Source organism: Grampus griseus (genome assembly GCF_964374135.1).
Source record: "Grampus griseus genome assembly, chromosome: 9".
NCBI lineage: Eukaryota > Metazoa > Chordata > Mammalia > Artiodactyla > Delphinidae > Grampus > Grampus griseus.
This window is the reverse complement of record NC_139003.1, coordinates 11,538,810-11,564,024: the sequence shown is the minus strand read 5'-3', so window position 1 is coordinate 11,564,024 and position 25,215 is coordinate 11,538,810. Positions and strand designations below refer to the sequence as shown.

At 52.3% G+C, this 25,215-nt stretch overlaps 1 protein-coding gene across 3 annotated transcripts; it reads left to right on the top strand.

The window, feature by feature from the left end:
• Nucleotides 1-15,586: 15,586 nt before the first annotated feature.
• Nucleotides 15,587-25,060, top strand: ZYX (zyxin). 3 transcript variants are annotated; one of them, XM_082661419.1, is made up of 10 exons: nt 15,587-15,602; nt 16,467-16,680; nt 17,164-17,363; nt 17,514-17,606; nt 17,722-18,252; nt 22,239-22,359; nt 22,505-22,674; nt 22,828-23,006; nt 23,780-23,900; nt 24,483-25,060. In XM_082661419.1, exons 2-10 carry the CDS (start codon nt 16,479-16,481, stop codon nt 24,585-24,587), a joined length of 1,722 nt encoding a protein of 573 aa, XP_082517545.1. In that variant the 5' UTR covers nt 15,587-15,602; nt 16,467-16,478; the 3' UTR covers nt 24,588-25,060. The 3 variants fall into 3 exon arrangements, with proteins under 3 accessions (XP_082517545.1, XP_082517544.1, XP_082517546.1); XM_082661418.1 differs by lacking the exon at nt 15,587-15,602 and adding an exon at nt 16,177-16,336; XM_082661420.1 differs by lacking the exons at nt 15,587-15,602; nt 17,514-17,606 and adding an exon at nt 16,177-16,336.
• Nucleotides 25,061-25,215: the final 155 nt, after the last annotated feature.

Here is a 25,215-nt window from a genome sequence, read left to right as displayed (position 1 = left end):
CTCTCCATCCCTCCCCACGGCAGCCTCCGTCGTCGCCGCCGCCGCCGCTGCCGCCGCCTGGCTCCCCCGCCCCGGCTCGGCTCGCGGCGGCGTGGAGGGGGCGGCCCGGGGATTGGTTGCGCCGGCGCCTCCCCGCCCTGCCCCTGACCCCGCCGCGGCGCTCCCTCGGGGAGCCGGGCTGTCTGGGGGCCTTGACGCCGCTTGCCTCTCTCGCCCTTCCCCAGAGCCACTCGGGGGCTGCTCGCCGGGTCCCCGCTGGGCTCGCGCCCGGGGGCTGCTGGAGACCCGGAGGATGCCCGCCTTGGGTCTCAGGAGCCGGGTAAAGAACCCCGGGCCCACCCTTCGGATCTGGGGGATTGATTTTGAGGCTCGGGGTTGGGGATGTCTAGAGAGAAAGTGGGGCGGGAGTGAGAATAAAGCCTGGATGAAGGGCCTTGGCCGCTAAATTCCGCAAACACTTGTTTTCTTCCTGGGGCTGCATCTGGGACACAAACGGGAGCGTGATTGGATGCAGCTCCCGTTGCTCTGCGTTTCCTGTGCACTGTTTTATCCACCCAAACAAATCGCGAAGTCTTCGCAAGTGGATCGTGTTTTAGACTTGCCGGTGCTCGGCGCTCGCGGGAAAATCGGGCATGGGTGTGGGGATGGTGCAGATAATCCTACTCCAGTTCTGATCGAGGAGGGGGATAGAAGATAATTCGATCCCATCTCGAGGGAAATAAAAATGTCAGGACCCGAGGCTGGCTACGAGACAGTTTTATATCCAGTGTAACTTTTCTGAGCATTGGCCTTCTCTGACAAATGAGCGCAAGGATGTCAGAGGCGGGCAAGAGCGGGGTGGATTGCCCTCGGGCTAGTGGGGTCGGATGGGGTAGGTACCAAGGGCCTCTTGGGTAAGAGACGGAGAGACATCTAAGTGGCAAGGGTTAGGTGGGCACTACAGTTAACAGCAGGCAAGAAGTGGAATCCAGAGAAGTCGCATGAGAAAAGGAGACCCTTTTATCTAAGCAGTACCCCAAAGTTCGAGGGAGCCGACCTGGTGAGCACCAATGTCAGAAGCAAATGCTAATCTAGGATCTGTTTGCTGCCCACCTGATCTTATGTCCCTCCTGAGGTTGGACAGGGAGTAGTAGGGCAGTGGGCCAGGGGGCCCTGGTGAGGACCTGGAACAGGGAGAGAGACCAAGTCTTAACGGATGCAATTTTTTGATCTTTAGATTACGAATAGGAAGCTAAACTTTAGGGTGGTAACCACTGCCTTCTGTGGAATCCCAGATGAGAGATGTAGGGGAAGATACTAATAATTTAATTGCAGATCTAGGAGATAGGATGATGGAAAGGGAACTAATCTTTGGTCTCTGTGCATGAAGAAACAAACCAAGTCTACATCTATAGAACCATGAGAGAGAAGAGAGAAAGGTCAGTGGTGGGTGGGCTTAGATTTTAATTGTCCAGTATACTTTGTGGCAGGATCTGCTCTCTTATTTTGACAGTGGAGGGAATTAGAAAGTATTTTCCACCCCCCAGGTCAGCTTTTGTTGGTTATACAAAAGAGGTACTAAGTGGTTTCTGCCCTCCTGGAATATAGCGTCTAGCTGCAAAAGAAAGAAAATGGAAAGTTGGTTAAAAAAAAAAAAGATAAAAGGAAGAAACAGCCTCCATTACTATAGTAATGCTCCCAAACCCCTACTGTGTGAGCAGAGAAGGCGCTGACTCTCCAGGTCAGCAGTAATGGACCAGGTGGCCAGCTCTGCTCGTGCCTTCTCACCTGAAACTGCTCTTCCCTTGGGGTGCTTTCTTTCTTTCTTTTTTTTTTTTTTTTTGCGGTACGCGGGCCTCTCACTGTTGTGGCCTCTCCCGTTGCGGAGCACAGGCTCCGGACGCGCAGGCTCAGCGGCCATGGCTCACGGGCCCAGCCGCTCCGCGGCATGTGGGATCTTCCCAGACCGGGGCACGAACCCGTGTCCCCTGCATCGGCAGGCGGACTCTCAACTACTGCGCTACCAGGGAAGCCCTTGGGGTGCTTTCTGATTCCACTATTCTCAGTATTAATCTGGTCCAAACATGGATACAAACCCTTCCTTGGGTCCCCTTAGCACAGCTGTATAAGGCTGGATTTATCCAAATGGTTTAAATCAAGTCAACACAAGGGATCCCAGGTCTAGAAGACTCAGTCCCATCCCATATTCTGTCTTAAAGGTATTTCCAGCATCAGAGAAAAGGAGACTATCATAGGCACAACACTGGCATGCTTCCTTCCTGCTTCTTGAATCTTCTTACTTCTCACCATTTAGAGACATTCTTCCAGTCTCTTTGCTGTGTTCTGAGCCAAGGTCAAAGATTCTAGTTCTGTTATGAACAGGAACAACCTTTCTGGAGGACAGGACAGATCAAAAAATCTTCAAAACATGCATTACTATTGTTACTAAATTGTGACATAGCAATTCCATTTATAGAAATAGTCTAAGAAAATAAAAATAGAATGTGGACGAAGATGAAGTCTACAGCATCCATCAGAGTACAATTTCATAATAATTATAAAGATTGTACACAGCCCACATGTTCAAACCTGGGGCTTAATTAAATAAATTATGCTATATGCCTATAATAGAATATTATGCAGCCATTAATACTACCTTATAACTATTTGTTGAAAATTATTCATGATACATTGCGATATTATAAAAAAGCAGGCTATAAGGATTACAGTGTATCAATTTTTGTTTAAAAATCACACACACACAAACACACACACATAGATTCTTCTCCTGCCTTTTGTCAGGCTTTCCATCCCAAATAATTTATGGGATTCCTTGAAGAAAGCTTATATTTTACAAACGTCCAGTTCCACTCATCAGTTACAGATTGACTCTCAATGAAATTACAATATTAATCAGTCCATTTCCAAAGTCTAAAAATATAGGACTTTGGCAGAATGCCCCAGCATGACACTGGCATCTTCCTTATTGGCTCTCTTTGGGACACAACACCAAGGTGAAATTATGCTTCCATCCTCTCTGTGGTTGCTGCTTCGTGCTCCTAATCTCCTGTGGACAGGTCTTGGACAGAAGGACAAACCAAGCTGAGAGCCAGTACTGCCTAAAATGGGGACTCTTGTCCCAGGATTCATGGACGGAATCCAGAATCCATAACCTTGGATGGGAAAAAAAATTACGTTCACTAACTTGTAACCGAAATTCCCCATCCACTTAAATTAGGCATGTAGGCAGCAAACCATAGTTGTATCAGAGGTATTGTACTGTGTCTTTATCAGCCATGAAAATTGCAGATGTTTCTATTATACAACAGTTGTGGCAGATTTTTTACAACATTCTTTATGTTCATCACTACTTTGAAATTATAGTAGTATTGAACCTGCCTCTACGTTTACTTATTTAATGCTTTTATAAAGAAGCAGATATACTACTATACCACAATTTTATAACTATTTTTATATAATTGGTACCCTTTGTAATCTGTATTTTGTTTTATGCATTTAATATTATTCTGAGAGGGAAACCATGGATTTTCCAGATTGACAAGGGATCCAGGGCACAAAAAATTTAAGAACCCCTGGCCTCTAAGTACATATTTGGTGGTGATAGTGGTGGTGGAAGTCTCTAATTCTGCAAGAGCTTAATAGTCTGGTTAATAGTACCAACTTAAAGGACCAAGCAAGATACTCATCATCCCATTTTGAAGACTGGGTCCCCAAGAACAAAGATATGTCCCTTTTTATCTGCAGGACTGAAAGAGACACACCAAAGGCAGGCCTGCCCTCCAAAACTGGAGAGGCAGCTCTAAAACATGACAGCAAAGACCTGTACTATCACAGAAACATCTGTGTATCGTATCTGGGTCTGTATCTCGACGCAACAAGTAGGTGATTCAGGCTGCTTCCAAATTTAGTCAGCTTGTGGGAAGCCCTTAGTGGCTCATGGGAGGCCCTATTTGCTTAAGGCACCAGAAGTGGGTGTGCTGATACTAGAGGAGCTCTGTAACAGGGCTGGGGTAGATTGTTTGGCACTGAGTTGCCTGGAATAGCATGGGGTCTGGGTGGAAATCAGAAGAGTCTGAGAAAGGTGATGGAAGTCTGTATTCTTTTAAAAGGGATTAATTTCCTCAATACCCAGTGAACAGGAAGACGAAGAATGGGGCTTGGGGGTTGGGTTGCTGACACATCAAGGAAGACTCAGACTTAAGTCACGGATGGGTCCACGGTGGGAATGTTGGTAGTGTGTAAGTTGTATTTCCACAGAGTAGGAAGTGGCCACAGAAGCTGTGCCGGTGGTCTGTGGAGCTCTCTTTCCCACACCCACCGTCCTCTGGATTTCCAATGTAATTAGTAGATGAGGTTCCTGGCTGTTATGCTGGGGCAGGGGGTTTCCTGAGCAGAACAAGTTTACTGAGGAAGGAAGGACTTCTCAGGGCAGCTAGTTATGCAGAATGACATGTTCCATAGGAGAAATTCTCTGGTTTCAAATGAGCCTAAAGGTCTCCTTTGACCAAGCTCTGTTCTGTTGAACACCAAGGAAGATAAAACCTTTTACACCAGCACAGGTTATTGTGCGTTTGACTTTTTAGATGAGGTTTGAAACCTTTGCAAAATATTAGGGATTTAAGGTGAGCTCATTCCAGTGTGGAGTACGAAAAGGAAGCTTAGTAACGTGGGCAGTGGTGGCTCCCCACTCACCCCTGCCCACCTTGGTTCTGTCCCCAGATACACACCTCCACACATGAGCTAAAGCTTCCATGGGCGGGTCAGCATGCCTGAGTACACATTTCGCAGGAAGGATCTTAAGGTTCCCATTCAGCAGAGAAGAATGCTTGAACAAATGTTTCCCTGGTGACTCTAATAGTCTATTCTTTAGATTATCAAGGGAATGCATTTGCCCTGTCTTTTCTTGGAGAAACAGGACTGTGGGAAAGTCTGGAACAGAATCACTTTAGATTTGGGGGTATTATCCAAACATTCTGATGAGAAAAGCCTGGGCTCTGGGCTGATGGGTTCCTACGTCTCTCTCAGAGAAGGGGAGGGTTTAACCCAGAGGACCTGGAACAGTGTCAGTGCTTTACTGCTTCCTGCCCCAAAGCATATGCAGGGGCTCAGGGTACAATCATCATGTCCTGGTCACAGGCAGCAGCAGACCAGGCAGGATGCCAGGACCAAGGAAGCAGGCCTAGAGTTTGGGCAACCATAAGTCAGAGGCCAGGTAGGCAATCAACACTGGAGTTCATCAATCCCAGAGAGCTGGACCAGATGGGATCTTTGGAGATCAAGTGAGTTCTCAGCACTCGTAAATCCCAGAGCCACTGACAGAGCAAGGAAGAATCAAATAGGTGACATCAGGCAGTCGCTTCTTCTAGCCACCGTGACCAGAAAACTGGGTTTAGGGAAGGAGTAGGAGTAATTTCTGCATTCTGAGGTAAGAGCTGGAATTTGCCACTTGATCTTTCTCTCCCTGTATCTCTCAAGTTTCCTCCACAGCCAACGTTCTTGAAAGAGCTGCTGACATTCATCTTCAATTCCTCACCTGCATTCAGTCCTCATCCGACTCCAGTCTGGCGTCTTCACTCTCCTGAAACAGCTCGCACAGGGGTCTGCTCTATCCTCTATGTCAGTCGATTTTGCTCATTTCTAATCTTTGCACACCAGGAGCAGTCCACACTCCCTTGTCCCCACTCTTTCCTGGTTTTCTACCTGCCTTTCTGACTGCTCATTAGTTCATTCCATCCATTCATTCATTCTATATTACAGGTATTTATTGAACTTCTACTATATATCAGGACTATTCTAGGTGGTGGAGGCTGAAACTCATACCTTTATGGGGCTTAGGGTCTAGTGAGAAGTAGTGGAAAGGAGACAGCAATAAACGAATTAGATAAGTGATGTAGTGGGTTTTGGTGCTGAAACCCAGGACTGAATAATATATTTAAGGTGATAAATGATATGAAGAAAAGTGAAGGAAAGGAGGATAACCAGTAAAGCGTGTTGGTATATGTAGTTCTAAATACAGTGGTCAGGGATGGCCTCACCGAGAAGGTGGCATTTGAAGAAAGACAAGAAGGAGATAATAGAGTGATCAAGGAGATACTAGAGTGATCAAGGCAGGTGTCTGGGGAAGAGCCTTCCAAGCAGAGGGAACAGCAAGTGCAAAGCTCAGAGGTGGGAGTGTGCTTTGCACATTGGAAGGAGAGCAGAGAGAACAATGTGGCTGAAGCAGAATGAGTCATAGGAGATGAGCTCAGAGAATAGGTGGGGCCAGTGTGGGGAGAGCCTTGTACTCTGCTGTAACTTTGCTCCCTGACAAAGGAGCTAAGAATATACAGTGGGGAAAGGACAGTCTTCAATAAATAGTGGTGAGAAAACCGAGCAGTGACATGCAAAAGTATGAAACTCGACCACTGTCTTACACCATACACAAAAGTTAACTCAAAATGGATTAAAGACTTGAATGTAAGAGTTAAAACCATAAAACTCCTTGAAGAAAACACAGGTCTTAAGTTCCTTGACATTGGTCTTGGAGATGATTTTTTGAATCTGACACCAAAAGCAAAAGCAACAAAAGCAAAAATAAATAAGTGGGATTACATCAAACTGAAAAGCTTCTGCACAGCAAAGGAAACAGACAGCAAAATGAAAAGGCAACCTCTGGAACGGGAGAGAATATCTGAAAATCATATATCTGTTAAGGTCTAATACCCAGAATATATAAAGAACTGCTACAACTCAATAGCAAAGAAAACAAAAAACTCGATTGAAAAATGGGCAGAAGATCTGAATAGAGATTTTTCCAAAGAAGACATACAGATGGCCAATAGGTACATGAACAGATGATCAACGTTATTAATTACCAGGGAAATGCAAATCCAAACCACAATGAAATATCACCTTATACCTGTTAGAATGGCTATTATCAAAAAGATAAGAAATAACAAGTGTTGGCAAGCATGTGGATAAAAGGAAACCCCTGAGCACTGTTGGTGAGAATGTAAACTGGTGTAACCACCATGGAAAACAGTATGGAGATTCCTCAAAAAATTCAAAATGGAACAACCATATGACCCAGCAATTCCACTTTGGGGTGTTTATCCTAAGAAAATGAAAACACTAGCTCAAAAAGATATCTGCACCCCCATATTCATTGCAGCATTATTTACAATTGCCAAGATATGGAAACAACCTAAGTGTCCATCAATAGATAACTGGATAAAGAATTGTGGTATATATATATATATATATAATGGAATATTATTCAGCCAAAAAAAAGGAAATCTTGCCATTTGTGGAAACATAGGTGGATCTTGAGGGCGTTATGCTAAGTGAAATTTGTCAGACAGAGAAAGACAAACACCATATGAACTCTCTTATATGTGGACTCTAAAAAGAAAAACCCAAAACAAAAAACAAGCTCACAGATGCAGAGAACAGATTGGTGGTTGCCAGAGGTGGGGGGTAAGGAGTGGGAGAAAAGGGTGAAGGAGGTCAAAAGGCAAAGAAAAAAATTGCAGTCAATTTAAAACAGACATTGAAAATTTGAATCATACTTAAAATATTTACTTCATATATATACACACATATATATGTTTATATATATGCTAATATATATGACATAGGTATATTATAGAAAATATACATCAAAGCACTTATGCATACCTATTATTTCCAAAATAATGAAAATGAAAAAAGACATGATATTAAAAAAAAAACTGTGGTTTTCATTCTGAGTGAAATAGGGAAGAAGAGTTTTGATCAGAATAACATGCTCTTAAGTAAGATGAAAGGATAACACTGGCTGCTATATTGAGAGTAGATGTAGGGATGTGAGCTATTGCAGTAAATCAGAAGAAATGATGGAGTCTTTGACCAAAAAGGCAGTGGTGGAAATGGTGAGAAGTGGTCAGTTTCTGGAAATGTTTTGAAGACAGAATCTACAAGATGTGATGGATTTGGAGCGCCAAAGAAAGAGCAATGTTGGTGATGACTCCAAAGTTTTTGGCCTGAGCCAAAGAATAGAATTTCTAGTAGTGACATGAAGAAGATTATGGGTAGAACAAGTTTTAGGGGGAAAGAGTAGGAATTAAGTTTTGGACATATTTCATTTGAAATGTCTATTCAGTAATCAAGTGGGAGGGACTTCCCTGGTGGAGCAGTTGTTTAAGACTCCATGCTCCCAATGCAGGGGGCCCGGGTTCGATCCCTGGTCAGGGAACTAGATCCCACATGCATGCCACAACTAAGAGTTTGCATGCCACAAATAAGGAGCCCGTGTGCCACAACTAAGGAGCCAGTGAGCCGCAACTAAGGAGCCAGTAAGCCACAAATAAGACCCGGTGCAACCAAATAAATAAATTAAATAAATATTAAAAAAAATAATCAAGTGGGAATTGTGAGTAAGAGTTTGGATATATGTGTTGTTAGGTCATAGGAAAGGTCCAACACAGAGATATAAATTTGGGAATTATTAGCATATAGATGGCATTTAGGGGCTTAAGACTGGGTATAATCAGCAAAGAAAGAGTAAAAGAAGAGAAGAGGTACCAGGACTCAACCCTGGGGCACCCCAACATTTAGAGGCTTAGCAGAGAAGTTGTGGACAAACAAGGAGACTGAGAAACATGGACCAGTGAGGTTGACGGAAAAGTAGGAGTATGTGATGTGCAGAAAGTGAGGCAACAAATGACTGTTTCACAAAGGAGAGAGCAAACAACTGAATCAAATATAGCTGATATGTCAAGAAAAGTGGGAACCAAGCGTTTATTGTGTTTAGCAACATGGAGGTCATTGCTGATCTTGAGAAGAGTAATTTCGGTGAAGTGGTAGGGGTAAAAGATAATTGCAGGACTTCCCTGGTGGCACAGTGGTTAAGAATCCACCTGCCAATGCAGGGGACACGGGTTTGAGCCCTGGTTCAGGAAGATCCCACATGCCGCAGAGCGACTAAGCCCATGCGCCACAGCTACTGAGCCTGCGCACCACAACCACTGAAGCCCGCAAGCCTAGAGCCTGTGCTCCGCAACAAGAGAAACCACTGCTATGAGAAGCCTGCACACCGCAACGAAGAGTAGCCCCCAGTCGCCTCAACTAGAGAAAGCCCATGCTCAGCAACGAAGACCCAACACAGCCAAAAATGAATAAATTTATATAAAAAAAGATAATTGCAGCAAGTTAAGAGAAAATGAGAGAAGAGAAACCAGAGATAGCGAGTATAGAAAACTCAAGTTTTGTGCAAAAATGAGCAGAGAAATGGAGTGGCAGGGAGGGGAACAATTTTTTTTTAAGGTGGGGCAAACAATAGCCTATCAGTATACTGCTGAGAAGGACCAAGTAGAGAGGAAAAGGCTGACCGACAAATCGGGGTTAAGGGGCTTAATGTAATTAGTTCTGGTGGTCTCGGAGCAGGGCACATGGAGGCAAGGCAGTGAGTGTAAGAGGATTAGAGGGAAAGAGGGGTCCTTTCTTCACTCCTGTTGGAGGAGACATGGAGGCTTGGAGAGTGTAGTCTGTGGAGTCTGCGGAAGGGCTTCCTTACTGTGAGAGTCAGGCCTACCTCTTCCAGCTACCCATCAAACACTATCATCCATCAGAGCCCATCCTAAGCTTTCTCAGCTTCGCAGGTAATACTCGCTAGGCGACTTTGTCATCCAATAACAGATTCGAATGACTACTTGGAGGCCGATGACTCATAAATGTGGATTCTCAGCACAGTCCTGTTTTCTCTGCTCTAGACCTGGATATCCCACTGCTTACCAGCACGTCCACAGCCAAACACACAGTCTTCCTCCCAGACCTGCTCCTCTCAGCAGAGAGCACCACCTTCTGAGCCAGCAGCTGCGCTGGATCCCTGACGTCTCTTTCTCCCCGCCTACCAACCCCCAGCCCCGAACTCAATCCATCACTCGGTCCCGTCGACGATTTCATGTCCTCTATAGCCCTCTAATCTATCCACCTCCACAAGCCTCCCCATTGCACCTAGAGCTCTACCATCGCCTCTGAACTGGTCTGTCCACATCTGTACTGGACCTTTCTGTTATTCTCCACACTGTCCCAAGATTGGAAATCCTGGGAGATTTTCAAAGCTCTCAAGCCTTTTCATGCCATTCTTTTCAACCTGAAACTCTGCAGCAACTCCTCCCTGTTCTCAGGACAAAGTCAAAATGCTTTAACGCGATCAGCATCTGCACAACCACCTGTCCAGCTCTGCTGCAGCCTGTGTCTACACCTCGCTCTCGGACACCCCAGTCATGCCTGCCTCCTTCAGTGCAAGCAAGGGACAGGCTGTGCTCATCGCCATCCCAGGGCTTTGCAAATGCTGCTCCCTCCGCGTGGAATGCTTCCCCTCCCACTTTGCCTGGTTAAGGCCTCCTAATCTTTCAGATCTCAGCTTGCACATCCCTCCCTGGAGCTCCCCAGCCAGGACACATCTCCCAGTTAGTTATGTGCTCAAGCACTTGCATCATCAATCTTTCTCCTGAGGTTCTGGTAACAGTGGCAGTTTTACATTTTGTTTGTGATTATTTGATTAATATCTCCCCTGGCCGACTCCCTGAGGGCATGGACCCTCCGTGAGAGCTTGAGATCACGTCTGGTTTTGCTCAATATTACATTTCCAGCACCTACCAAAGTGTCCCACACCTAGTAGATCCTCAATAAATACTTGTGGAGTAAACAAACGAATGATCCAAGATGTTATATAAAGCCTTTAAGCTTTCTCAAACGCAGGATCTCCCTTGATCTAGTACGAGATTTCAATGGTTCTGGAACTCTATTTCAGTCAGTAAGTGTATCTGAGGTCCTGGCTTGGTGGCAGACACTGTGCTAGGCCTCCTCTGCTGTGCTGGAAATGGGTAGGTTGCTCTGTGGCCTAAGTGTCCTCCGGGAGCATCTCACACATGGGAACAGAAGGCCTGTCTCCAACTCTCTCAAGCATGCTGAGAAGCCTCGGTATGAAGCCACCCGCTGTTCGGGGTGGGTCCCCGTCCCTTTATCTGAGACTGGGCGCCCATTGGCCACGTTCTGAAGCAGCATATATCTGGATGGCAAGGTCAACAAGAACTAAATGGGTGGCAGGAAGGCGCTTGAGGAACCTTGAGTGAGCTCTGAGGGTTGGCTCAGGGGCACTCACTTCCTGCGTCAGGCTAGCCTGGTGGGTTTCTTTACATGAGGACCACCTTATTAAAGGGACTGGGGTGGGGAGGCAACTAGGTTATTTATCTGTATTTAACGTCCCCACTCCCTGACATGTCTACTTCCTGTAGTGACTTAGTCGGCTATTTTCAGTGACAAACAATCTAGCTTCTAGCCCTGGCTCTCTGATTTTTTGGCTTCCCCTGGGTTCAGGGGGAAGGGAAGCAGCAGATGCTCCGCTAGCGGTGGCCTCAGCGCCAGCAACCTGCCTGTGCTACTGTTGGTACCCTGGGCCTCTTTTCCTGTCTGCCCTTCCCAGCTCCCGTGGCTGCTGACTCTTTGCCATCTGACCATCTGCCTCGTTCTGCCCCTGTAACCACCACACATCTCTGCCTGACTGATGCTGGCAGGCTCTTTGGGTGCCCATCTGGCTCAGACCTTGGGGTGTATGGAGACTTCCGTGCCTCTTCTTCTCTTTTTAAAAATGTATTTTCTTTATTTATTTTTGGCTGCGTTGGGTCTTCGTTGCTGCGCGCGGGCTTTCTCTAGTTGCGGCAAGCGGGGGCTACTCTTCCTTGCGGTGCGCGGGCTTCTCTTTGCAGTGTCTTCTCTTGTTGTGGAGCACGGGCTCTAGGCGCGTGGGCTTCAGTAGTTGTAGCATGCAGCCTCAGTAGTTGTGGCCCGTGGGCTTAGTTGCTCCACAGCATGTGCGATCTTCCCGGACCAGGGGTCGAACCCGTGTCCCCTGCATCGGCAGGCGGATTCTTAACCACTGCGCCACCAGGGTAGCCTCCGTGTCTCTTTGGACCTCTGTTCCCTAAACGCCCTATGCAGGCTTTGCTCCCCTAGTCCTGGAATCCTCACTGCTGCTTCAGACCTGGTGAGATATAATAATGAGGTTTAAATAATGAGAAGTCCACCCAGCTATTGTAATTAGTGTAGCCACACCAAGCCAGCACTACTGGGTGGGTGAAAACTTTGTTATCTCATCTTAGCACTTACTTGATTATACTAAAAATACCTACTTAAGTGTTTTTACTCTAGATCGAGTACCTTGAAGGAAAGAACTGGGCTTATTTATCTTTATATCCCGGGTGCCTAAAACATAGATGTTATTGGTAAATATTGGTTAAACTGAGGTTGGGGAATGGAAGAGAAAGTGCACAGACGATGATGTTCTGATGTCAGGAAGAAAGGAGGAAAAGGGGGGTTATTTGTGGCTTTAAGTTCATCCCTTCCATTGTGGAGGTGGGCGTAGGGAGGGGGATGGGGGGTAGACTGGAGGGGTGGGGTGCGGGGTGTGGGTGCCCCTGGGCAGAGCAGGGAGCTGCTCTTCCTTGGCTTTGCCACAAACATCCCTGGGCCTTGCTGGGACTTCACCCACCCCCACCTCCATTCCCACCCTACCTTCCATCATGCCTGCAGTCCCACGGATGAGAGATTCTTTTGTCCTGACAAGCAGATGCAAGTGGGACTAAGAGAGGAGTAAATCTGGGAGAGCTGTAGACCACTTGCACCCAGTATTCAGTGCAAGAAAACACTCTGATATAAGGAAAAAGAGATGATGTCTCTGTCATTTCTCTCCTTTCTTTTCCTTTTTTTTAAATGATAAGAGTAATACATATTCATGGAGAAAAAGACAGTTATAAAAGACCTCCGCATTCCCCCAATTCTATGTCCTAACACCTAACACTGTTAACAATTCTTTGAGAAGGCTCTGGAAATGTTCTATTACACAAATATATAATACATATATATATCTCACATACACAAAACGTGTGTGTGTATACACATATGCAGATGGACAGACAGACAGACAGAATTTGATGATACGATGTAACGGAAGAAGAAAATGGTGGCCCAAGGACTTAAAGTGGGGGATGGAGTTGGAGGCTGACCTGAAGAGGCTGTAGATGCACGAAGCGGGAGCTCCTGAGGGAGCAAGTGATGCACTGCAAGGACGTAAGTAGGGGGCAGGGCTGTATTCAAATAATAAAATACTTGCATTGCAAGAAACTTTCTGCAGTTTAGGAGGTGGAAAATCTAACATCCAGTTGGCCTCAGTTTTCTTAACTGAAAAATGGGATAATAATGTACATTCCTCACAGGTTTATTGTGAAGATTAAGTGGGGTAATAGGTATTGTGCTTAGCACCCCATGCTGAGCTTTATCTAAGTGCGTGCTGTTATTGTTGTGGTTGTTACGGTGGTTGCTGTCCTTGCTGTTGTTTGTGCGCCTAGTGCAGCACCTGGCACATAATTGACCCTCAGTCCGTCTGCAGCCAGCATATGGAAAGAACCTCGTGATCGCATCCCTCTTCTCATTCCAGAATTTATTTTTTTGCCATTGCCCTTGTTCCTTCCTTTTTTTTTTTTTTTCTTCTTTTTCTTTACTACTTTCTAACTTCTTACTTTATGTTGTGCGCCCTTGAAGGAGACTTTCTGGCACCTGGTGGATATAAATCCTTGGAGGTGTGTAGAGATGTTTTAAGTAGCAAAGGTCACTGCCCATTTTCTTCCTCTCTCTTGTCTGGCCTCAAGCTGTTGGAAACGATTAGGCGGAACGTGTACTTCTGCACTACACTTTACACACACTACCTGAGGAGATCAATTAGAGTTGCTTACTTAAGAAAAATAACTAAAAATCATTAGGACTGCTCTTATTCATTGTGTGCACTTAATTAAATTAATTAATTTATTTTGGTTGTGTGCATTTTAAAAGCATTGACCTTGCAACTCCACTTGAGACATCCTGGCCTAGTGAATCTGTCCTTCTGGGATACTCTGTGTGTTTCTACCTGTATTTAGAATGCCTGGCTTAAAACTCTTAGCTTCCCGAATAGCATTCTGCATCCCGAATGCTCTTAGTTGTCAGTCAAACTGCGCTTGCCTATGCACTCGTCTATTCTTGATTTATAAATAGGTTCAGCTGCCTAACAATTAAACATACTATATTTTGCACATGCACATTCCTTAAGGAGACATTGAGAGGGCAGATGGCTTTTACTGTTGTGATGCTTTACTGGAAACCATCTTCCTAACTTTCCTAAGTGGGTATGTTTTGAAGGATTGGCGATGAGACTTTTGGTCTCACAGGAAATCTAGTATCGAATTTCTAGCAGATCTTCACAGGGACAGGCCCAGGACCAGCTTATACGTGTCAGAGAAGGTCTGCACTGCATGCTTCATGTTATACATGGCTACACATGCTTGTGGCTGTGAGAAATACCGGTGACAAAGGCAATAAGACACCAGAGAAAAGAAAGATCGGTGGGGTCTGAGAAGGAGACAAAGAGGTAGTCTTAGGTGTGATTAAATATTTGATCAAGTTGAAGGAAGGAGACGGCATGCATAAACCAGGGCCCATGAGAGACGTGCCTGGAAACCTGGAAGGGGACATATGGGGAAAATGGCCTTAGGTTAACCTGTCAGAACTGCGAATTGAACAATAATACTGGGTATTACACAGCATTTTCAGATATGATATTGCATTTATTTCTTTATATAATTCAATAAGGTACGTGGATTAAATATCATCACTCTTTTATCCATGGAGAAAATGATGTGGAGAGAACAAAGAGACTTGTCCCTTAGTTTGGGCACTCCGGCTGCCTCACGTTGCTCTCCTGTACCCAGGGTTGCTTCACCTGACACCAGGGTGGAGAGGAATGAGCTCTGACATCAGAGCCCTCAAAGAGACACAGTTCTAGTCTAGATCCTGCAGCTTACTGGGCGTGACCCTGGGCCCACCTCTTAAGTTCCCAGCCTGTTTTCTCATGGGAAATGTAAGGAGTGAGTCTGGACAATCTCTAGAGCGTAGCACAGATGCTCGTTGACCGTAGGGTGTAGCCAATTTGGAAGGAAACACTGAGTAGAGTGTGCACGAGGGGACTGCCTTAGATGGCAGTGCAGTCTGGCAGTACAGAGTGAGAGAAAAGGAAGCGTCTGAGGGTGATACGCTGGACTTACAAGCCAAAAGGCCATGTGAATTCATAGTTTGTAGGTAGTGAGTGTGGAAGGATTCAGGAGGCAATTCGGTAAGTTTCCATGTTCAATTAAAAAAAAGACAAGAGAAAGAAAGAACGAACCCAGGTTTGTCCCTTTCCTGTGACCTAGGGCACAAGAAGGCTGAGGAATCCGGTCGGACCAATGGGGGGCTCCACCGAGCGCAGTCTCCGAATCCCCCGAGGGCCGCCCGGCCGCGCACCGCCTCCTCGAGGGGTGGGTCACGGTGGGCGAAAAAGGACGGGCGCAGACTTGCAGCCCGCGCCCACGTCGGTTCTCCCCCGCCCCAAGCGCGCTGGCCGCGCTCGCCTCCGCCCCGCCCTCCCACCTCCATTGCCCGGCTCCACCCGCCGCGACTCTCCCTCCTGCAATGTTTAACCGATCCGCAGGCGGGTCGCGGGTGATGCGAATTCCTCGAAGCCTTAAGTAGCTGCCCAGGATTTGGTTAGGATCCCCCAAAGGATCCTTGAGGTTCGTGCCCACACCGCCCACCCCTGCCCCAGGGCACAGAGGGCCTAGGGGGCCGTGGGCGGGGAGGACGCCCCCCACTCACCATCCCCGTCCACCTAGGAGCCCAGTTCCATCCCAGTCCCGCCTGTCTGGGCTGACCCGGAGGGGATTTGGGGCGCGGGGCTGGCCGCTGGCTGGGAAGGCGGAGGAGCCGCTGGAGGTGGCGGAGGCAGGTAACTGCAGGCCCGGAGAGGAGGGGGCTGGGCCGGGGCGGAGGCGCCACCGGGCTGCTTGGGCACCTCTGGGGCCCCCGCCCGACCTCCGCCGGCGTAGCCCGGAGTGGGGACAGTGAGTCAGATCTCGGGCACCCGCGGGAGTGTGGAGGGGGTCAAGTCAGGAAATGACATCAGAGGCCTGTGTTTGGGGAGGGGCGGTCCGTGCCCGGCCGGGGCGGCGGGGGCGGGGTGGGTGGCGGGGGCGGGAGGACCTTGCTGAAGCCTCCGGCCCCGGGGCAGGATCAGGGCCCCTTCCTGGGGGAGTTTCCTGCTCCGTCCGCCCTCCCCGCCTCTCCCCGCCCCCTCCCCGGGCCGCTCCTTGTATGGTCTCGGCGCCGCTCTCTCCCCGCCCTCTCCCTCCCTCCCTCTTCCCGCGTCCCTCCCCGCCGGGCTGGAGGCGGCTCGGGACCGGGACGCAGAGTCCGCGGACCCGGCTGCGAGGCGGCCACCCGAGACGCGGCGCGCACGCTCCGACCCGCGGTGAGGCGCGGGGAGCCGCTCCGCGGCCGCCCACGGGGTCGGGAGACGGGGGAGCAGAGGGGAGCCGGGCCGGCGAGGGGGTCCTCTGCCCGGCTCGGCGCTGCGTAACCCGGCCACCCACCCCCCGCAGCACGGCCTGGCCATGGCGGCCCCCCGCCCGCCTCGCGCGATCTCCGTCTCGGCTCCAGTTTTTTACGCCCCGCAGAAGAAGTTCGGCCCGGTGGTGGCCCCAAAGCCCAAAGTGAATCCTTTCCGGCCCGGGGACGGCGAGCCTTCCTCGGCCGCTGGGGCCCAACGCGCACAGATGGGCCGCGTGGGCGAGATTCCCCCGCCGCCCCCGGAAGGTATGTGGTCGAGCTTGGGGGCTGGACCTCGGCGGGCGCCGGCCTGGGGGGAGTGGTTTCGGGAATTTGGGGATGTCTGGAGAGGTCGCAGCGGAGGGGGCTGGGCGCAGCCACCGAGTCCCGAGCAGATGTTCTTACCTCATCGTGGAGCTCATGGCTGGGGGCCAGGGCTCCTGGGACTGTTCCAGGTCCCCCGCCGGGGGGTGGGAGGCGGGAATGTGGGGCACGAATCTTCCCCTCTGGGTCCGTTTTCCGAAGTGTAATGGGAGATGTACCACTCCTCGGCTGAGCCCCGGCCTTTCCTGACCCAGTGCTCCCAGGGCGTCCTGCGCCCAGCCCCCCACCCCGTTAACTTCCCGTACGCTCCAGGACCCTCGAGAGAGTTATTGGGTTGGGGGTTAGAGCTGCTACTTCAAGGAAGGGAACTTGAAGGAAGCGTAGAGGGGTCCCTGCTGACTGTCCTCTCTCTCCTTCCAACACCAGACTTTCCCTTACCGCCTCCTCCTGTGCTTGGGGAGGCCGACGACGCCGAGGGTGCTCTGGGAGGTGCCTTCCCCCCTCCCCCTCCCCCGATCGAGGAACCGTTTCCCCCTGCGCCTTTGGAGGAGGAGATCTTCCCTTCCCCACCGCCTCCGCTAGTGGAGGAGGGAGGGCCTGAGGCCCCCATACAGCTCCCACCACAGGTATGGAGGCCTGGGAGAGGCAGCTACAGTGGACACCCCAAGGAAAGGAGAGGAGGATCCTCTCCGCTGACCTCCCCGCATCTCTGCCCTCATGGGGGGTGGGGTGGCAGTGGAGAACTGGGATGGGTGCTCTGACCCCTGACCCTCTAGCCCAGGGAGAAGGTGAGCAGTATTGATCTGGAGATCGACTCTCTGTCTTCATTGCTGGATGACATGACCAAGAATGATCCCTTCAAAGCCCGGGTAAGGGGCAGGAGAGTAGGAAAGGCAGGGCAGGGAGGAAGGGCATGGGGATGGAGTTATGGAGGGCAGAAGCCTCTCTAAGGCACTCCTCTCTCCCCTCTGCCTTCCCTTGCAGGTGTCATCTGGATATGTACTCCCACCGGTCACCACTCCATTCGTTTCCAAGTCCAGTTCTAAGCCTGCAACTGGGGGCACAGCACCCCTGCCTCCCTGGAAGTCCCCTGCTAGCTCCCAGCCTCTGTCGCAGGCTCAGCCTCAGAGCCAGACACATATTCACGTGCAGTCCCAGCCCCAGGCCCAGGCCCAGGCCCAGGCCCAGCCTCAGGTCCAGATGCATGTCCAGCCCCAGCCGCAGCCTGTGCCTTTGGCTAACACCCAGCCCCGAGGTCCCCCTGCCCCATCTCCAACCCCTAAGTTTTCTCCAGTGACTCCCAAGTTTACTCCTGTGGCTTCCAAGTTCAGCGCTGGAGCTCCAGGTGGACCCGGGTCACAGCCCACTCAGAAGTTGGGGCCCCCTGAAGCTCCCTCTTCCACTGGCACAGGCTCCCCTCAGCCCCCCAGCTTCACCTATGCTCAGCAGAAGGAGAAGCCCCAAGTGCAGGAGAAGCAGCACGCAGTGCCCCCACCGGCTCAAAACCAAAACCAGGTGAGGGAGGGTGGGAAGACCAGGCTGACACCAGGGGGCTGGGGGCATGGCTAAGCCAGGAGCCCGAGAATGAGGAGGGAGGTGGTCCCGGAAAGTGGGGTGGATGTGGGGTGGTGGGATAGGAGTTTTCAGCCTCTGCGGTTGGAATGGTGGGACAATGGCAAGAGAAAGCGCTTCTGGAGGAGAGCCTGGCAGGGTCTGGGGCTGGGTGGGGCCCGACTGGGAGTCAGGGGGAGCACACAGGCTCTGAGTTAGGAGGAGAATTTGGTCGACCTTCCCTTGCGTCCTGCCCCAGAAAGTTGAAGAGGAGGGATGAGATCATCAGCAGTCCAACTTCAGATCTTCCCCCTTGGAGTCTTGAGTTAATCTCTGCTCCTCTGAGTGCTTTCACTGCCTGAGGGCCCATCTGGTGATAAGAGCCACTGGTAAACACTGGCTGAGCCAGCCAGCTTCTGCTCAGTGCCAGGCACTGTGCTCTGTACTCCGGAGGGAAGAGATCGCAAAGAGGTTGAGCCCGAGGGCGTCAGTGGACCTGGAATAGAATTGTGGCTCCCAAGACCCCAGGCAAGTTAGGTGAACTTTGAGCCTCAGTTCACTATCCATCCTTACGATGGTTGGGAAGGTTAAGTGAGCTAAAGTGTGGAAAGTGCTGTGGGTCTGTATCCAGCACAGGAACGCCCAGCGCAGAACAGTTATCACTCCTGCCTGACCATTCCTGCCTTGCAGTTCAGGAGGCTGATCTTCTGGGTTGAAGGGACCCTGCCAGTCATCTATCTAGTCCAGCCAGCCACGGAGTTAACTGACCGCATGGATGTCTGTGTGTGTACAGGCACAGGGTAGGAAGAGATGCTAAGTGCCAATGAGTTGTGCAGAATCCTACGTTACAGGAACTCCACACAGGGAGCCACTGTTGAGGCTGGGAAGTTAGGAAGAGGCATCATGGTGCTACTGTGCCTCGAAGGCTGGTGGGACTTAAGAATCCAGAGAGGAGAGGGACAGGCATTCGGGTGGGAGCAGCATGAACAAAACTCAAGGGCACAGATACACCAGGGGTGTCTGGAGGATAGAAAGTGGAAGGTCCCTGTGGGGAAATTACAGAGCCATGCTTAGAGAGGTGGGAGGGCGCTTAGTGGGAAGGAGATGAAATAGCGCACCCAGGGAGCCTGTGGGTCCTGGAGAGGCAGTAATGATTTTTGAGGTGGTGTGTGTCTGGGTGGGGAGGTCTGGTGACAGCCGTGCTTTTGGAAAAGTTTTTCCAGCAGAGGTGTGGCCTAGACGCAGGAGGTCAGCGACGTGTGGGGATTCACTCCTGGGCGGCAGTAACATTAGTGGAAATGAAAAATAAGGCCCGGAGAGGAGGAAGAGCCTCCAGGCTCAGTAACTGACACAGTTGCCAGAGGAGGGGGAGGGGTTAAAAAAAAAAGCCCTGGTGTTTTGGGGAATGACAGTGTTGCTGACAAAATAGAGAAGTCCAGAAGGGGAAATGGTGTGGACCGGAAGAGGTGGGTCCAGCTGTCAGCATGTTGAGCAACAGGTTCCAGGAGGACCTTCTTTCAGCTGGAACTGTCATTCAGTTAGCAATGGGGGATGGGTGGCAGGAGAGGGCCTGGGCTTGAGGTGCGCATATGTGCGTTGGTTGTATGTGGTGATACTGAAGGCCCGGGGACACTTACACAGGAGGGGCCGGGTCCCTGGGAAGAACCTTGGACCAGGGGGAAGAATGGCAGGAGGAGGAGAGTCACAGATCAGGGTGGCATCTTAGAGAAGAGGATGATGGCCGAGGAGCTCTTCAGTGGGGGTCTGAGAAGCATGATGACTAAAATAAGGCCGGAGATAGAGTGGCCTGTTCTCAGAGGTTGGCAGGGAGGGGAAGGCGTGTGTGTGTGTGTGTGTGTGTGGGGGGAACCAGGGGGAAGAAGCCCGTGGAAGAGGGGTTCTTCTGCCTGAGAGCGGGGAGCAGAGCGCTGCTGGTGACCGCCCCGCCCCCAGGGCTTTCCCAGCCCAGAGACCCTGGACTGTGTGGCCGCAGTCTTGGGCAGAGAGGAGCGAGAGGGAGCTCTAGCCGGCCAGCTCCCAGTTCCTCGCTCACGTAGGAGGTGAGGTCATCCGTGAGAGCCAGGGCGCGATGACGCAGTTGGGGGCTGGAGGAGATGCAAGGGTTTGGAACAGCTGCCATGGGGAAGGCGACTGGGAACCCATAGGAGCCAGATACCAGACAGCCGAGCTGAGGCTGGAGGGCCGGAGGGCGCTGCCGTGTTTGGTGAACTCCCTCTGCAGCATTCAGGGATCTCTCCACCTACTTTCTGCAGTTGGGAGGCAGAAGCAGGAAGCGGGTGGTGGCGTGACCCAGGGTTGAGATTGGATCAGATAAGTGGTGGTGGCTGAAGGTGGCAAGAGTGGCCACGAGAGCCTTGTAGGAGTCGATTGTCGAGGGGCTGGGCTTCAGGGGAGGCAAGCCAGAATGGCTGGATGTAGAAGGCGCGTGGAGAGGGTTGCGAGGCAGAGGAACCAAAGCCTTTCTGAGCAGGTTCGTTCAGTAGATGTGGATGGGAAAAGGGGGAGGAGGTGATGGTTGGGAGGTCACGCCCAGGGTCTTGGAGGCAGAGACCAAGAAATCTCAGGTCCAGGGTGTCCCATGGTGGAAGGTGCCTGAGCTGGAGGGACGTTGGGAGCTGTTGGAGTTGCAGAGGTCTGAGTGCCATGCATGTTGAAGCTGGGACACCGGTGCTCGCAGGCAGAGAGGGAAAACAGTGGCCAGACTGGTGTGTCGTGGGGGAGCGTGGGTACCCAAGGAGGGCTGATGCTTGAATGGTTCATACTTCCAAAGAATGGAAGAGGCATTTAAGTGGCACCAGAGAGAAAGGGCTGGCTGTGTCCTCTTTGTCTGTCCCCGAGAAGGGATGACTGGGAGAGGAAAAGGGGAAGCTTACATAGAAGCGGGGGCTTACAGGGGACTTACACAGTCAGCTACAGGCAGGAGGTAGCAGGAGTCCGCGGGGCAAATGGCTGAGAGCCGGAGCATCGATGGATCTGTGCTTCCCCGGGCGGATGCAACTCTCCACGCAGACAGGTGTGAGGGTGGTAGAGCCAGGGCTGAGGGGAAGGTGGCCACGGGAGGAGGGGGCTGGGAGGCTTTGAGTTCCGGGTGTTAGGGGGGTGAAGGCATGGGCAGGTAGAGCATTCAGTATCGGGGGCCTCGGTCCCGGGTGGACTTAGTAATGGAGACCCACCCAGCATTCCCGTGGGACCATGTCCTGGAAATGCTGCTACAGGCCGGACAGCCCCTGCAGCGCCTCCTCCCGGGAGATCTCAGGGTTCCTGGCACTGCCCCCCTAACCTCACCCCCACCCCCAGTCTCCAGCTGTCTCAGGATCCCCTAACAGGAGGGCTAGGCTGGCCTAGAGAGTGGCCCTTCTCTGAGGCCTACTGGGGAGGGACCCCCTCTAAGGAGGGACCCCAGGACCTCTTCGTGGGAGCTGCGGGCTGGGCTCCTGCAGACAGCCCTGCGGTTTAACCTGACTCCCGCCTGTGTTGTATCCTCACGCTGACAGGGGCTGCTCGGCAGCCGGCGGGACGGGTAGGTGTGTGCGCGCGTGAGGGTGCACACGCCCTCGCGTGCCGGTCTCTTCACGGGGGCCATGTCCCAGCATGCTCTGTGGAGTTGACGCGTGGCCTGGTGTGTTCAGTGCTTCGGTGACCTGCGCTGCTGTGTGCGTGGCCTGCGTCCGCTCCGTCCTTCTGGCCTGCCTGTGACTGCCCAGGGGCTCCGGGCAAAGCGGGTGGAAGTCTCGTCCTCTTCCCCTTCCTTGTGTGGTGCTGGGCCTTGGGGAGGGAGGACGAGCAGCCTTTTGGGTCCAGCCAACTTGAGTATCTGGGAAACGGGAGGGGAGCTGGTCCTTTTTGGAAGGAAGTGGGTAAGGCCGCTGGGGCGGGTCCCTGGAGGGCGTGACCCGTCAGAGAGTGTGAGGAAAGTGTTGGGGTTGCAGGTGCGCTCCTCTGGGGCCCCAGGAGCCTTGACTCTGAAAGAGGTAGAGGAGCTGGAGCAGCTGACGCAGCAGCTGATGCAGGACATGGAGCATCCTCAGAGGCAGAACGTGGCCGCCAGCGGTGAGCCCCCGCCCGCCCGCAGGGACATCTCCTCCGTTCCCCTGCTTTCCGCTGTCTGTGGTTCCACTCCCTGCCCAGGCCAGCTCAGCCCCTGCAAGCTTCACGCCCTTCGTCCCGTTCACTTCCGTCTCTGCGGCTTTCCCAGAGTCCTGTGGCCGGTGTCACCAGCCCCTGGCACGTGCTCAACCCGCGGTGCGCGCTCTGGGGCAGCTGTTCCACATCGCCTGCTTTACCTGCCATCAGTGTGAGCAGCGGCTGCAGGGACAGCAGTTCTACAGCCTGGAGGGGGCGCCGTACTGTGAGGGCTGCTATACTGTGAGTCAGGGTCGGGCTGGGGACCCCTGGGGCTCAGCCCGGGGTGGGGGTGGGGGTGGGGGTGGGGTGGGGGGCGAGCTTGGGGCAGCCGTGCCCTGGCAGCCGGCCCGTGGGTGCCGGCTCCCGGCCAGCCTCCTGCTGCTGCCTCCTCAGGACACCCTGGAGAAGTGCAACGCCTGCGGGCAGCCCATCACTGACCGCATGCTGAGGGCCACGGGCAGGGCCTACCACCCGCAGTGCTTCACCTGTGTCGTCTGCGCCTGCCCCCTCGAGGGCACGGCCTTCATCGTGGACCCGGCCAGCCGGCCCCACTGCGTCCCCGACTACCACAGGTGGGGATCCTCCGCCCCCCGCCGGGCTCTTCTCTGGGCGCCAGCTCCCATATTTCTGGGAGCCAGGCTGCCCCCTGACCCCAAGACGGCTCCAAACGCCTGGACTTGCTTTCTGTCCCCACGTCCTGTCTGTAGACAGCAGACACCAGTTCTTTTGGACTGAGCTGTCCGGCGGCCTTTGGCCTGGATGGCGAGCCTTGCAGCTGGCTCGTCCCCTTCCCCCGGCTCGTGCCCTTCCCCCGGCCCAGCTCTTTATGTTGGGTGTGGTCTTGCATTCAGCACTGTGTGCTGCAGTGACTTCACCTCGCACACAGGCTGGATTCTAAAAGTTCCTCTGGAGATCAGCTGTTTGGAACTCGGGTTTCCCCTTAGAAACGGTGTTTACAAGGTGGCGACTTGCTCAGGCCACTGGCAGGATCCCGTGACGTAGCTAAAGGGTGGGAGCAGGGACGCTGCAGACTCGGATTCCCACCTCTGAGTGTGTGGGAGGTGTACGTTTCAGGGCTCCACCTTGGGTGGCCAGCACGTCACACCCCTTGTGCCCCTCAGCAGTTGGGCAGAGGCAGCCACGTGGTGCGGGGTAGGCGACGGGCAGGGTTCCAGGTGTGGGGTCCCAGGTATGGGGTCCTCTGGGGGCGCTTTCTGCAGGAGCTACAGGGTGGGTGTGGCAGGAGGTAAGGACCAGTCTGCCATCTCATTTCCCTGCACTCTTGGGGTCAGCGCCGGTGCCCCTCGCCCCCATTCTGACTCGCACCCGGGTCTCTGCCCCGCAGGCAGTATGCCCCCAGGTGCTCCGTCTGCACAGAGCCCATCATGCCCGAGCCTGGCCGAGAGGAGACCGTGCGTGTGGTCGCTCTGGACAAGAACTTCCATATGAAGTGCTACAAGTGTGAGGTCGGCCATCACCCCGGCCCCCTGGGGATGGGAGGTGGTGGGACGCTGCTCACCAATGAGCGATGGACAGCGCCGGGCCCTGGAGTAAATCAGTGCTGCAGTTTTGAGGGTGGACAGAGACGGCATCCACGCCCGCCCAGCAGAGATGCTTCCCTGTCACTCCAGGACTGCAGGGTGTGGGTCCTCTGTGAGGTCACTGAGTTGCTGATAAACTAAGAAAGGGGACAGACCGATGGGAGGGAAGCGTGTTGTTTTGTTTTGGTAGGGCTGGGGGTCTCAGTGAGGTTAAAGGAGAGTCAGAATAGAGGTGAGACAGGTGGGAGAGGCCGCACATCCTTTATTGGGGCGGGCGCCTCGGAAGCGGCTCTACCCACTGCCCGTCCTCCTGGGGAGAGTCCTAGGGGACAACAGTGAAAGTGTGGTGATGGAGGCAGGGATAGGAGTGGAGGTGGCTGTGATCTGGGGGACACAGACAACGAGGGCATGGCTGAGCCATGAAGCATCCGGCCTTCCTAATTTAAAGAGGGGAGGTGGGGTGCTTAGGGGGCCTCCCCGCCAGTGCACTCTTTTTCCTTCTCCCAGGACTGTGGGAAGCCACTGTCCATCGAGGCGGACGACAACGGCTGCTTCCCCTTGGATGGCCACGTGCTCTGCCGGAAATGCCACACCACCAGAGCCCAGACCTGAGTGAGGACTGGCTCCCTTCTTGACTGCAAATCCATTCCCCATTAGCAGACCACCCACAATGAGAACACCTCCCCCCTTCACCCTCCCCACAATTAATTTTTGATGTCGAGCCCCTCCCTCCATGCCGGACCCCACCCCAGTATCCCTTGTGCCCTGATCCAGGGCCCCACCCAACATGGCCTAGGGCTGCAGAGTCCCAGCCCTGGGGTCCAGCCCTCCCCGATCCTGCAGGGACCACCCACCATCGTCTAGGTACCCCACCTGAGGGGGCACCAGACTGAGCGCTGCTGCTTTCACTGCTGCACCGATGCCCTCAGCTGGCCCTCCAGCAGCCTCTTACTCTGCTTGCTGAGGGCCAGGAAACGCCCTGACCTGCTGGGAGGCTGGGCTGGGCTCACCAGCCTGGACGTTCCCACCCACCCCTGTGCTGCCAGGTTGTGGCTACAGCTACAAATAAAAGGTGTTTTCCAGAATTCTTAGCAGTTGACTCTTTTGTGCCTACAGCCCTTGAGGGTGAGATGGAGGAGAGAGAGGGATAAAAACCCTGGGGTAAAGTTGAAAATTCAGCTTCTGTTTATTTACGAAAATATATATGTATATGTATATAATATATATTAAACCCTCCCCC